Source organism: Pristiophorus japonicus, chromosome 14, assembly GCF_044704955.1.
Source record: "Pristiophorus japonicus isolate sPriJap1 chromosome 14, sPriJap1.hap1, whole genome shotgun sequence".
NCBI lineage: Eukaryota > Metazoa > Chordata > Chondrichthyes > Pristiophoridae > Pristiophorus > Pristiophorus japonicus.
The window spans coordinates 66,415,574-66,431,094 of NC_091990.1; the positions used below are offsets into that span (position 1 = coordinate 66,415,574).

Genomic DNA, 15,521 nt, shown 5'->3' on the forward strand with positions numbered 1-15,521 from the left:
GGGGAAAGGAGAAGGGGGGGGTGGGAAAGGAGAAGGGGGGGGGTGGGGAAAGGAGAAGGGGGGATGGGGAAAGGAGAAGGGGGGGTGGGGAAAGGAGAAGAGGGGGGTGGGGAAAGGAGAAGGGGGGGGTGGGGAAAGGAGAAGGGGGGTGGGGGAAAGGAGAAGGGGGGGGTGGGAAAAGGTGAAGGGGGGTGTGGGTAAAGGAGAAGGGGGGATGGGGAAAGGAGAAGGGGGATGGGGAAAGGAGAAGGGGGGTGGGGGAAAGGAGAAGGGGAGGTGGGGAAAGGAGAAGGGGGGGTGGGGAAAGGAGAAGGGGGGGTGGGGAAAGGAGAAGGGGGGTGGGGAAAGAAGGGGGGGTGGGAAAGGAGAAGGGGGGGTGGGGAAAGGAGAAGGGGGGTGGGGAAAGGAGAAGGGGGGGTGGGGGAAAGGAGAAGGGGGGGTGGGGAAAGGAGAAGGGGGGGTGGGAAAGGAGAAGGGGGGGTGGGGAAAGGAGAAGGGGGGGTGGGGAAAGGAGAAGGGGGGGTGGGGAAATGAGAAGGGGGGTGGGGAAAGGAGAAGGGGGGGTGGGGAAAGGAGAAGGGGGGGTGGGGAAAGGAGAAGGGGGGGTGGGGAAAGGAGAAGGGGGGTGGGAAAGGAGAGGGGGGTGGGGAAAGGAGAAGGGGGGGTGGGGAAAGGAGAAGGGGGGTGGGGAAAGGAGAAGGGGGGTGGGGAAAGGAGAAGGGGGGGTGGGGAAAGGAGAAGGGGGGGTGGGGAAAGGAGAAGGGGGGTGGGGGAAGGAGAAGGGGGGTGGGGAAAGGAGAAGGGGGGGTGGGGAAAGGAGAAGGGGGGTGGGGAAAGGAGAAGGGGGGTGGGGAAAGGAGAAGGGGGGTGGGGAAAGGAGAAGGGGGGTGGGGAAAGGAGAAGGGGGGGTGGGGAAAGGAGAAGGGGGGGTGGGAAAGGAGAAGGGGGGGTGGGGAAAGGAGAAGGGGGGGGAAAGGAGAAGGGGGGGGAAAGGAGAAGGGGGGGGAAAGGAGAAGGGGGGCGTGGGGAAAGGAGAAGGGGGGGCGTGGGGAAAGGAGAAGGGGGGTGGGGAAAGGAGAAGGGGGGGCGTTGTGAAAGGAGAAGGGGGGGGAGGCTGAACGGGCCGGGCCCAAGACTTCGGGCAGGGCCCGTCCCCAGCACCAGATTTACAGGTAGGTGGCGTTGGGTCGGGTCCCGGGTCGGAGCGCAGGTTGGGTTGGGGGGGCGGAGGGAGGTCGGGTCGGGTCTGGGAGGGGGGTCGGGAGCACAGGTCGGATCGGGGGGGGGAGGAGGGAGGTCGGGTTGGGTTCGTTCGGGTAGGAGGGAGCGCGAGTCGGTTCGGTTCGGGGTGGGGCAGAGGGAGGTCGGGTCGGTTCGGTTCGTGTCGGGGGCGGGGGGAGGGAGGTCAGGTTGGGGGTGGGGGGGTCGGGTCGGTGTGGTGGTGGGAGGGAGGTCGGTTTGGTGCAGGCCGGGGGGGGGGGGGTGGGGGGTGAGGGAGGTCATGTCGGGTGGGGGAGGGGCGGTGCGCGGGTCGGGTCCAGTCCTGGGGGAGGAGGGGAGGGGGGAAGGGAGCGTGTGTCGAGTCGGGTGGAAGCAGAAGCTGGGCGTGGGAGACAGCCTTATGTACGCAGCCCGAGTGAGGCCATTCGGCCAGGGCTAGGGGCTGCGTGCTTCGGGCACAGTTTTGGGCGCCTGGAGCTACTGCACATGCGCGCCCACTGTACCGCACATGTGCAGAGGTCCCAGCACTGTTTTCAGCACAGGGACCTGGCTCCACCCCCTACAGCTCGTGCTGCGCCACGCCGCGCCCGGCTCCAGAGGACCAGCAGGGAGCCGGAGAATATGTAAGTTTTTTTTAGGCGCACTTTGTGGCACGAAAAACGGGCGTCCAGGTCAGGGCTGCGCCATTCTAGGCGCGGCCCGAAACTTGGGCCCAATATGTTAGAGGGATCATCAAATGAGGCTACATGGGTCGAACTGAAAATCAAAAAAGGGGCAATCACACTGCTGGGAGTGTACTTTTGACCCCCCCATGGTCAGAGGGAGATAGAAGAACAAATATGTAGGCAAAATATTAAGGTTCTTAATGAATACTTTGCGTCTGTTTTCACAAAAGAGTGGGACGATGCAGACATTGCAATCAGGGAGGAGGAGTGTGAAATATTAGATGAAATAAACAAACAGTAAGAGATGAAGTAACAAGGGGTTTAGCATTTTTGAAAGTGGATAAATCCCCAGGTGCAGATGAAATGCATTCCGGGCTGTTAAGACAAGCAAGAGAGGAAATAGCAATCCTCTCTGGCCACAGGTGCAGTGCCGGAGGACTGGAGGACTGCTAATGTACCGTTGTTTAAAAAGGGAGAAAGGGATAGACTGAGTAATTACAGACCAGTCAGTCTAACTTCAGTAGTGGGAAAATTATTGGAAAACATTATGAAGAACAGGATAAATCTTCATTTAGAAAGACACGGATCAATCAAGGACAGTCAGCACCGATTTTTTAAGGGAAGGTCGTGTCTGACTAACTTGATTGAATTTTTTAAAGAAGTATTGAGGGTAGTGTGTTTGATGTAGTGTATATGGATTTTAGAAAGGCTTTAGATAAGGTCTCGCATGGTAGCCTGGTCGTGAAATTAAAAGCCCATGGAATCCAGGGCAAAGTGGCAAGTTGGAACCAAAATTGGCTCAAAGACAGGAAGCAAAGGGTAATGGTTGGGTGTTTTTGTGACTGGAAGGCTGTATCCAGTGGGGTTCCGAAGAGCTCAGTACTAGGTCCCTTGCTTTTTGTGGTATATATCAATGATTCAGACTTGAATGTAGGGGGGTATAATTAAGAAGTTTGCAGATGACACTAAAATTGGCTGTGTGATTGATAAAGAAGAAAGCTGCGGACTGCAGGAAGATATCAATGAACTGGTCAGGTGGATAGAACAGTGGCAAATGGAATTCAATCCGGATACGGGGAGGGCTAACAGGGCAAGGGATTACACATTAAATAGTAGGACACTGAGAAGTGTAGAGGAACAGAGGGACCTTGGAGTGCATGTCCACAGATCCCTGAAGGTAGCAAGCCAGGTAGATAAGGTGGTTAAGAAGGCATACGGAATACTTGCCTTTATTAGCTGAGGCATAGAATATAAGAGATGGGGGGGTTATGCTTCAACTGTATAAAACACTCGTTAGGCCACAGTTGGAGTACTGTGCGCAGTTCTGGTCACCACATTACAGGAAAGATGTGATTGCACTAGAGAGGGTAGAGAGGAGATTTACGAGGATGTTGCCTGGACTGGAGGATTTTAGTTATGAGGAAAGGTTGGATAGGCTGGGGTTGTTTTCTTTGGAACAGAGAAGGCGGAGTGTTTCCAGCATTTTCTGTTTTGATTTCCGGTTTTCAGTATCCGCAGTATTTTGCTTTTGGATGTCTGTTGCAGTGATGTTGATTGAGAGATAAATATTGTCTCAGGACAATGGAGAAAATTCCCAGGTATCCGTAATTCTACATATAGACCACCGAACCCTTGATTAGATTGCTGCCTGTAACTCATTCCTGGGTATCTGTCATTTGATATTTGAACCACCAGAATCTCTCGATTTGATTCCAGCATGTCATTCATTCCAGAATATCAATAATTACATAGAATTACAGTGCAGAAACAGGCCCTTCGGCCCAACTATATGCTGGTGTTTATGCTCCACGTGAGCCTCCTCCCAATCCATCGACCACATCTCAGCCTTTCAATAAATCTTATTCCCTTTTCCCTCATGTGCTCGTCTTGTTTCCATCTGATAACATCTAAACTGTCTGCCTCAACCACTTCCTGTGGTTCCACATTCTAACAACCCTGAGTTCTCCTTATTTCCCGATTGGATTTATTAACTATCTTGAATTTATGGCCCTTCGTTTTGGATTCTCCCACAAGTGGAAACATTGGGGATTAAATTGGATAGCCCTCAAAAACAGGCCCGTGGATGGCGATGCTCGTTTAAGCCACGCCCGTTCAGTGCAATGCAGGCAGGACGCCAACCATCTTCAGCTGTTTCATTAATGACCTTCCCTCCATCATAAAGTCAGAAGTGGGAATATTCGCTGATGATTGCACGGTGTTCAATTCCATTCGCAACTCCTCAGATAATGAAGCAGTCCATGCCCGCATGCAGCAAGACCTGGACAAAATTCAGGCTTGGGCTGATAAGTGGCAATGACCATCTCCAACAAGTGAGAGTCTAACCACCGCCCCTTGACATTCAACGGCATTACCATCGCCGAATTCCCCACCATCAACATCCTGGGGGTCACCATTGACCAGAAACTTAACTGGACCAGTCACATAAATACAGTGGCAACAAGAAAGGGTCAGAGGCTGGGTATTCTGCAGCGAGTGTCTCACCTCCTGACTCCCCAAAGCCTTTCCACCATCTACAAGGCACAAGTCAGGAGTGTGATGGAACACTCTCCACTTGCCTGGATGAGTGCAGCTCCAACAACACTCAAGAAGCTCGACACCATCCAGGATAAAGCAGCCCACTTGATCGGTACCCCATCCACCACCTTCAACATTCACTCCCTCCACCACCGGCGCACCGTGGCTGCAGTGTGCACCATCTACAAGATGCACTGCAGCAACTTGCCAAGGCTTCTTTGGCAGCACCTCCCAAACCCACGACCTGCACTACCTAGAAGGACAAAGACAAGAGGCGCATGGGAACACCACCACCTCCACGTTCCCCTCCAAGTTACACACCATCCCGACTTGGAAATATATCGCCCGTTCTTTCATCGTCGCTGGATCAAAATCCTGGAACTCCCGAATAGCTCCACACCCACATCTCACAGCTTGCACACACTGCCAGCTATTCAACCATGACAGCCACATTATCCAAACATATTGCACCACACTCACTGACATACTTCCCTCTCTCTTGCAGGAGAAGGTGGCGCACAACCGGAGGCAGTAGCAACTAACAGTGCTGGCCATTATGAGAAGAACCATTGTTGAGGCCGTGGCTACCAACAGGGCTGAACCCATTGAAGAGGACGGTATCCTCAAAGCTCATCCTCCTCCTCACATCTCACTTCCCCCCCAATCCCTAACTCTCTCCCGACTTACAAGCTGCAGCTGGTGTGGGCATGCACTTCTTATTTCTCTCCCCTCACAACCCAACCGTTGTCCTTCGTACATGTCATATACGCAAGAACAGCAAGCTGCCCAGGCAGTGGTAGAAGAGCAGCAAGCCAGCGATGATGAAGAAACACCGTCACTCGCGTTCACACTTGCAGCCACCTGCTCAGATACAGATGCTGCATGTAATTTAGAGAGAAGGTTAGAGGCGAGGTCTGCACATGGTGAGACTCCAGGCACAAGTGGGCTGCAGCCAGGACAGTGTAAAGGTTAGCGCAGGTGCCAGCTTGCCCAAGTTCTGCTGCAGAGGACACAGATGAGGATTTCGATGGGCCAAGCTACAAAAAAAGGCTGATGGGTGTAAACAACGAATTGCCAGAAAGCCTGCATTCAATGTCAAGGACCATGGAGGAGTCGGGCACAAACTTGGCACAGGGCTTTGCGCAGAGCTTGGAGCCCATCTTTTCCAGCATGGAACTGGTGGCCACCTCCATTAGCACACGTGTGGAAGTGACCATGATGCAGTGTGTGATGTATCGGCTTCCATTGCAACACAAGCAGCAGCCACCCAACGTCGGAGTGCTGCAGTGGAAGCTCAGAATGCTGCTATCACGGCTCTGGATACTCGTGTTCAAAGGGGTTCCCAGGGTGTGACAGCAGTCCATCAATCTGTTCAACAAATCACTAGCAATGCTGAGGCGCCGCCCCAGGGGAGTGGCAGTGGCTCCGTGGAGCACGAACCTGCCGACCTCGCTCAGGATGACAGCGTTTGTCCTGCCACTCCCCCACTCCCCCACTGCCCTTGCTGCTGCCCGTCAGCCAGCCCAGACTGCTGCCACCCAGGGCGAGGTGATGCAGTCTGAAACCTGGCCTTCTGGGCCCAGAGCTACTCAAGGTCACCCTGCAAGGCCATCTACAGTCTCCCACCGAAAATCAGCAAACTTCCACCAGCCGTGCTGCAGCCCCTGGGGGAGCACTGCGTCGGAGCACTGGGACAGGCAAAAGGCAGACTCTACACTGGCACTGAGGGAATGCACAAGGGCGATTAGTTTATTTTGTATACAATATGGCATGAGTTAATTTATAAATTTGGATTGGAATGTGTATTTTGTGTTGGCTTTTATTTTCGCACTGTGGCCAAGAGGACGATGTGGTGGTCAGTGACGAGGAAGGTAAGGAGTTCACGGACAGCCCAGGCAGAAAGGGATTGTCTAGGTTGCCAGCTCCCTTTCTCTTCCTCCGCCTCCTCGTCTTCCTCCGTCACTGCTTCTTGCCCGATAGGTGGTGGCAAGGACAGTCCCCACTTGTCTGGAAACATTGTGCAGCATGCAGCATACCACAAATCCAGAGACCCACTCAGCCGAGTACAGCAAGTCTCCTGTGGAGCAATCCAGGCAGTGCAATCGTTGCTTCAATGCACCAATGGTCTGCTGTATCAGATTTCTAGTGGCAGCATGGCTCCCATCGTCTGCCTGCTGCGCACATGCATGCCTGCGAGCTGCACTGTCTATGGTCACACACCGGCTACACTTCGAGGGCGATGACATTCCAGTCTATAACTCACTCCCGGGTATCCATTATTCTGTTTATAAACTCCCTGAACTGCTCATAGATTCTGGCCTGTAACTCACTCCCGGGAATCTATTATTCAATTCATAAACCATTGTAAAGCTTGATGATTCTATATTTGTATTGTGTTATAGTTACATTATTTAATGGCTGGTGTTGTCATGCATTCTCAACACTTCCTCCCACTCATCAAAAGAAATATGCTTTAATGTGGCATATTAACCCACCCAGGTGTGGCTGTATGTACTGAGTTCCTCGTATGCTGGGGTCATTGCAAGCACCAACAGATTAGTGTTTAGACAACAAAAGCACAGCAACGGCATTAGCCATCGCTGCCTGCAGACCCCAACTTCGCCAAACCCGACCCTCGCCCACCCGTCAGAACCCGACCCTCGCCCCTCCAGTCAGCACCCGACCCTCCCTCCAGCCCGAGCTGGAACACCTCCTCCCCCGAGTCAGAAGCTCACCTGCACGTTGAGAGAGATACTGATGACAAGATTCCCAAAGATGGCCAGCAAGGTTCCAATCAGATTCTCCTGTTAATAAAAAAAACCCAGTTAACAAATCACAGCACAAAACCACCCTAAAACTCAGTGCCCAGAAACTTCCTCCCAGTACCCCGCGCCCACCCCTCCCACACATAATCTTCCCACCCACCCACACACACACTCTCCCCACCCACACACACACACCCCACACACACACACTCCACACACACACACACACACCCTCCCCCCACACACACAAACGCCCTCCCCCCACACACACACGCCCTCCCCACGCACACACGCCCTCCCCACGCACACGCCCTCCCCCCCCACACACCCTCCTCCCCCACACACACACACACTCCTCCCCCACACACACACACACACCCTCCTCCCCCACACACACACACCCTCCTCCCCCACACACACACACACACCCTCCTCCCCCACACACATACACCCTCCTCCCCCACACACACACACACCCTCCTCCCCCACACACACACACACACACCCTCCACCCCCCACACACACACACCCTCCTCCCCCACACACACACACACACCCTCCTCCCCCACACACACACACACCCTCCCCCCCCACACACACACCCTCCCCCCCCCCCACACATACACCCTCCCCCCCCCCACACACACACCCTCCCCCCCCCCACACACACACCCTCCCCCCCCCCCCCCCACACACACGCTCCCCCCCCGCACACACACCCTCCCCCCCCCACACACACACCCTCCCCCACCCCACACACACCCTCCCTCCCCCCACACACACACACACACACTCCCCCCACACACACACACACACTCCCGCCACACACACACACCCACTCTCCCCACACACACACACCCACTCCCCCCACACACACACACACTCCCCCCACACACACACACACTCCCCCCACACACACCCACTCCCCCCACACACACACACCCACTCCCCCCACACACACACACCCACTCCCCCCACACACACACACCCACTCCCCCCACACACACACACCCTCCCCCCACACACACACACACACACACCCTCCCCCCACACACACACACACACACACCCTCCCCCCCACACACACACACACACCCCCTCCCCCCCGCCACAAACACACACCCCCCCTCCCCCCCCGCCACACACACACACCCCCCTCTCCCCCCCGCCACACACACACACACACACACCCCCCCCCACACACACCCTCCCCCCACACACACACATCCTCCCCCCACACACACATCCTCCCCCCACACACACACCCTCCCCCCCCACACACACACACCCTCCCTCCACACACACACACACACCCTCCCCCACACACACACACACACTCCCCTCCCCACACACACACCCTCCCCACACACACACCCCCACCCTCCCCACACACACACCCCCACCCTCCCCACACACACACCCCCACCCTCCCCACACACACACACACACTCCCTCCCCCCCCCCCCCCACACACACACACACTCCCTCCCCCCCCCACACACACACACACACACACACTCCCTCCCCCCCCCACACACACTCCCTCCCCCCCACACACACTCCCTCCACCCCACACTCCCCACCCACACACACACTCCACACACACACACGCACACTCCACACACACACACGCACACTCCACACACACACCCTCCCCACACACACACACCCTCCCCACACACACACACACACCCTCCCCACACACACACACACACACACCCTCCCCACACACACACCCTCCCCACACACACACCCTCCCCACACACACACCCTCACCCCCTCCACACACACACCCTCACACCCTCCCCACAGACACACACACTCCCCACACACACACACACTCCCCACACACACACTCCCTACACACACACTCCCTCCCCACACACACACACACACACACACACACCCTCCCCACACACACACACTCCCTCCCCACACACACACACACTCCCCACCCCCCCACCCACACCCTCCCCACACACACCCCACCCTCCCCACACACACACACTCCCCACCCCACACACACACCCTCCCCACATACACACACCCACACCCTCCCCACACACCCTCCACACACACACACACTCCACACACACACACACACACACACACACCCTCCACACACACTCCCCACCCCCACACATACGCACACTCCTCACACACACACACTCCTCACACACACATGCAAACTCCTCACACGCACATGCACACTCCTCACACGCACACGCACACTCCTCACGCGCACACGCACACTCCTCACGCGCACACTCATGCACACTCCTCACGCGCACACGCACTCTCCCCCCACACACACCCTCCCCACACACACACACCCTCCCCACACACACACACACACCCTCCCCACACACACACACACACCCTCCCCACACACACACACACCTTCCCCCCACACACACACACCTTCCCCCCACACACACACACCTTCCCCCCACACACACACACCTTCCCCCCACACACACACACCTTCCCCCCACACACACACACCTTCCCCCCACACACACACACCTTCCCCCCACACACACACACACACACCTTCCCCCCACACACACACACACCTTCCCCCCACACACACACACACCTTCCCCCCACACACGCACACCTTCCCCCCACACACACACACACACACCCTCCCCCCACACACACCCTCCCCCCACACACACACACCCTCCCCCACACACGCACACCTTCCCCCCACACACGCACACCTTCCCCCCACACACGCACACACTCCACACACACACGCACACACTCCCCACACACACACCCTCCCTCCCCACACACACACCCTCCCTCCCCACACACACACCCTCCCTCCCCACACACACGCTCCCTCCCCACACACACACGCACCCTCCCCACACACACACGCCCACTCCCCACACACACACGCTCCCTCCCCACACACACACGCTCCCTCCCCACACACACACGCTCCCTCCCCACACACACACGCTCCCTCCCCACACACACACGCTCCCTCCCCACACACACACGCTCCCTCCCCACACACACACGCTCCCTCCCCACACACACACGCTCCCTCCCCACACACACACGCTCCCTCCCCACACACACACGCTCCCTCCCCACACACACACGCCCACTCCCCACACACACACACGCCCACTCCCCACACACACACGCCCACTCCCCACACACACACGCCCACTCCCCACACACACACGCCCACTCCCCACACACACACGCCCACTCCCCACACACACACGCCCACTCCCCACACACACACGCCCACTCCCCACACACACACGCCCACTCCCCACACACACACGCCCACTCCCCACACACACGCACACACTCCACACACACACACTCCCCACACACACACACACTACCCACACACACACACTACCCACACACACACACTACCCACACACACACACTACCCACACTCCCCACACACACACGCCCACTCCCCACACACACGCCCACTCTCCACACACTCCCCACACACACACACTCCCCACACACACACAAACACACCCTCCCCACACATACACACACACTCCCCTCCCCACACACACACACTCCCCTCCCCACACACACCCACACACTCCCCTCCCCACACACACACCCCCACCCTCCCCACACACACACACACTCCCCACACACACACACACACTCCCTCCCCCCCCCACACACACACACACTCCCTCCCCCCCCACACACACTCCCTCCCCCCCACACACACTCCCTCCCCCCCCCACACACACACTCCCTCCCCCCCACACACACACTCCCTCCTCCCCACACACACACTCCCTCCCCCCCACACACACACACTCCACACACTCCCCACCCACACACACACTCCTCACACACACACGCACACTCCACACACACACACGCACACTCCACACACACACCCTCCCCACACACACACACACCCTCCCCACACACACACCCACACACACCCTCCCCACACACACCCTCCCCACACACACACCCTCACCCCCTCCACACACACACACACCCTCACACCCTCCCCACAGACACACACACTCCCCACACACACACACTCCCTCCCCACACACACATTCCCTCCCCACACACACACACACACTCCCCACACACACACACACACACACACACACACACTCCCCACACACACACACTCCCCACCCCCCCACCCACATCCTCCCCACACACACCCCACCTCCCCACCCCCCCCACACACCCTCCCCACATACACACACCCACACCCTCCCCACACACACACCCTCCACACACACACACACACTCCACACACACCCCACACATACGCACACTCCTCACACACACACACTCCTCACACACACATGCAAACTCCTCACGCGCACACATGCAAACTCCTCACGCGCACACATGCAAACTCCTCACGCGCACACTCCTCACGCGCACACTCCTCACGCGCACACGCACTCTCCCCACGCGCACACGCACCCTCCCCACACGCACACACGCACCCTCCCCACACACACACACACACCCTCCCCACACACACACTCCCTCCCCCCCCCACACACCCTCCACACACATACGCACACTCCTCACACACACACACTCCTCACACACACATGCAAACTCCTCACGCGCACACATGCAAACTCCTCACGCGCACACGCACACTCCTCACGCGCACACGCACATTCCTCACGCGCACACGCACACTCCTCACGCGCACACGCACCCTCCCCACGCGCACACACCCTCCCCACACGCACACACCCTCCCCACACACACACACACACACACCCTCCCCACACACACACACACACCCTCCCCACACACACACACCCTCCCCACACACACACACACACACACCCTCCCTACACACACACCCTCCCCACACACACACACACACCCTCCCCACACACACACACACACACCCCACACACACACACACACACACACCCCACACACACACACACACACCCTCCCCACACACACACACACACACCCTCCCCACACACACACACACCCCACACACACACACACACACCCTCCACACACACCCTCCCCCCACACACACACACCCTCCCCCCACACACACACACCTTCCCCCCACACACACACACACCTTCCCCCCACACACGCACCCACTCCCCACACGCGCACACACTCCCCACACGCGCGCACCCTCCCCACACGCGCGCACCCTTCCCCACACGCGCGCACCCTCCCCACACGCGCGCACCCTCCCCACACGCGCGCACCCTCCCCACACGCGCGCACCCTCCCCACACGCGCGCACCCTCCCCACACGCGCGCACCCTCCCCACACGCGCGCACCCTCCCCACACGCGCGCACCCTCCCCACACGCGCGCACCCTCCCCACACGCGCACTCCTCACACGCACACACACACCCTCCCCACACACACACACACACACCCTCCCCACACACACACACACCCTCCCCACACACACACCCTCCCCACACACACACCCTCCCCACACACACACACTCCCCACACACACACACTCCCCACACACGCCCACTCCCCACACACACACACACGCCCACACACACACCCCCACACACCCTCCCCCCCACACATACACCCTCGCCCACCCCCTCCCCCCCACACATACACCCTCACCCACCCCCTCTCCCACACACATACACCCTCCCCCTCCCCCACACACACACCCTCCCCCCACACACACACACCTTCCCCCCACACACACACCTTCCCCCCACACACACACACACACCTTCCCCCCACACACACACACACCTTCCCCCCACACACGCACACCTTCCCCCCACACACGCACACCTTCCCCCCACACACGCACACACACACACACACCCCACACACGCCCACTCCCCACACACACACGCCCACTCCCCACACACACACGCCCACTCCCCACACACACACTCCCCACACACACACACACTACCCACACACACACACTACCCACACACACACACTACCCACACTCCCCACACACACACGCCCACTCCCCACACACACGCCCACTCTCCACACACTCCCCACACACACACACTCCCCACACACACACAAACACACCCTCCCCACACACACACACTCCCCTCCCCACACACACACACTCCCCTCCCCACACACACACACACACTCCCCTCCCCACACACACACCCCCACCCTCCCCACACACACACACACTCCCCACACACACACACACACTCCCTCCCCCCCCCACACACACACACACTCCCTCCCCCCCACACACACTCCCTCCCCCCCCACACACACACTCCCTCCCCCCACACACACACTCCCTCCTCCCCACACACACACTCCCTCCCCCCCACACACACACACTCCACACACTCCCCACCCACACACACACTCCTCACACACACACGCACACTCCACACACACACACGCACACTCCACACACACACCCTCCCCACACACACACACACACACCCTCCCCACACACACACCCACACACACCCTCCCCACACACACCCTCCCCACACACACACCCTCACCCCCTCCACACACACACACACCCTCACACCCTCCCCACAGACACACACACTCCCCACACACACACACTCCCTCCCCACACACACATTCCCTCCCCACACACACACACACACACTCCCTCCCCACACACACACACACACTCCACACACACACACACACACACACACACACTCCCCACACACACACTCTCCCCACCCCCCCACCCACATCCTCCCCACACACACCCCACCTCCCCACCCCCCCCACACACCCTCCCCACATACACACACCCACACCCTCCCCACACACACACCCTCCACACACACACACACACACTCCACACACACCCCACACATACGCACACTCCTCACACACACACACTCCTCACACACACATGCAAACTCCTCACGCGCACACATGCAAACTCCTCACGCGCACACTCACACTCCTCACGCGCACACGCACACTCCTCACGCGCACACGCACACTCCTCACGCGCACACTCCTCACGCGCACACGCACTCTCCCCACGCGCACACGCACCCTCCCCACACGCACACACGCACCCTCCCCACACACACACACGCACCCTCCCCACACACACACTCCCTCCCCCCCCCACACACCCTCCACACACATACGCACACTCCTCACACACACACACTCCTCACACACACATACAAACTCCTCACGCGCACACATGCAAACTCCTCACGCGCACACGCACACTCCTCACGCGCACACGCACATTCCTCACGCGCACACGCACACTCCTCACGCGCACACGCACCCTCCCCACACGCACACACCCTCCCCACACGCACACACCCTCCCCACACGCACACACACACACACCCTCCCCACACACACACACACACCCTCCCCACACACACACACCCTCCCCACACACACACACCCTCCCCACACACACACACACACACACCCTCCCTACACACACACCCTCCCCACACACACACACACCCTCCCCACACACACACACACACCCTCCCCACACACACACACACACCCTCCCCACACACACACACACACACACCCCACACACACACACACACCCTCCCCACACACACACACACACACACCCCACACACACACACACACACCCTCCACACACACCCTCCCCCCACACACACACACCCTCCCCCCACACACACACACACACCTTCCCCCCACACACACACACACCTTCCCCCCACACACACACCCTCCCCACACACACACACCCACTCCCCACACGCGCGCACCCTCCCCACACGCGCGCACCCTCCCCACACGCGCGCACCCTCCCCACACGCGCGCACCCTCCCCACACGCGCGCACCCTCCCCACACGCGCGCACCCTCCCCACACGACTGCACCCTCCCCACGCACACACGCACCCTCCCCACACACACACACACACACCCTCCCCACACACACACACACACACCCTCCCCACACACACACACACCCTCCCCACACACACACCCTCCCCACACACACACCCTCCCCACACACGCACCCTCCCCACACACGCACACTCCCCACACACGGCCACTCCCCACACACGCCCACTCCCCACACACACACGCCCACACACCCTCCCCCCCACACATACACCCTCGCCCACCCCCTCCCCCCCACACATACACCCTCACCCACCCCCTCTCCCACACACATACACCCTCCCCCTCCCCCACACACACACCCTCCCCCCACACAGACACACCTTCCCCCCACACACACACCTTCCCCCCACACACACACACACACCTTCCCCCCACACACACCTTCCCCCCACACACGCACACCTTCCCCCCACACACGCACACCTTCCCCCCACACACGCACACCTTC

At 59.0% G+C, this 15,521-nt stretch overlaps 1 protein-coding gene across 2 annotated transcripts in view; it reads right to left on the reverse strand.

Annotated features, from left to right (window-relative positions):
• Positions 1–15,521, reverse strand: part of nipal3 (NIPA like domain containing 3) — a 144,809-nt gene that overhangs the window by 115,225 nt on the left and 14,063 nt on the right. For both annotated transcript variants that reach the window (XM_070899276.1, XM_070899275.1), the window contains exon 2: positions 7,157–7,225. In XM_070899276.1, the coding sequence (XP_070755377.1) occupies positions 7,157–7,225 (69 nt within the window). The remainder of the gene's footprint in view (positions 1–7,156; positions 7,226–15,521) is intronic.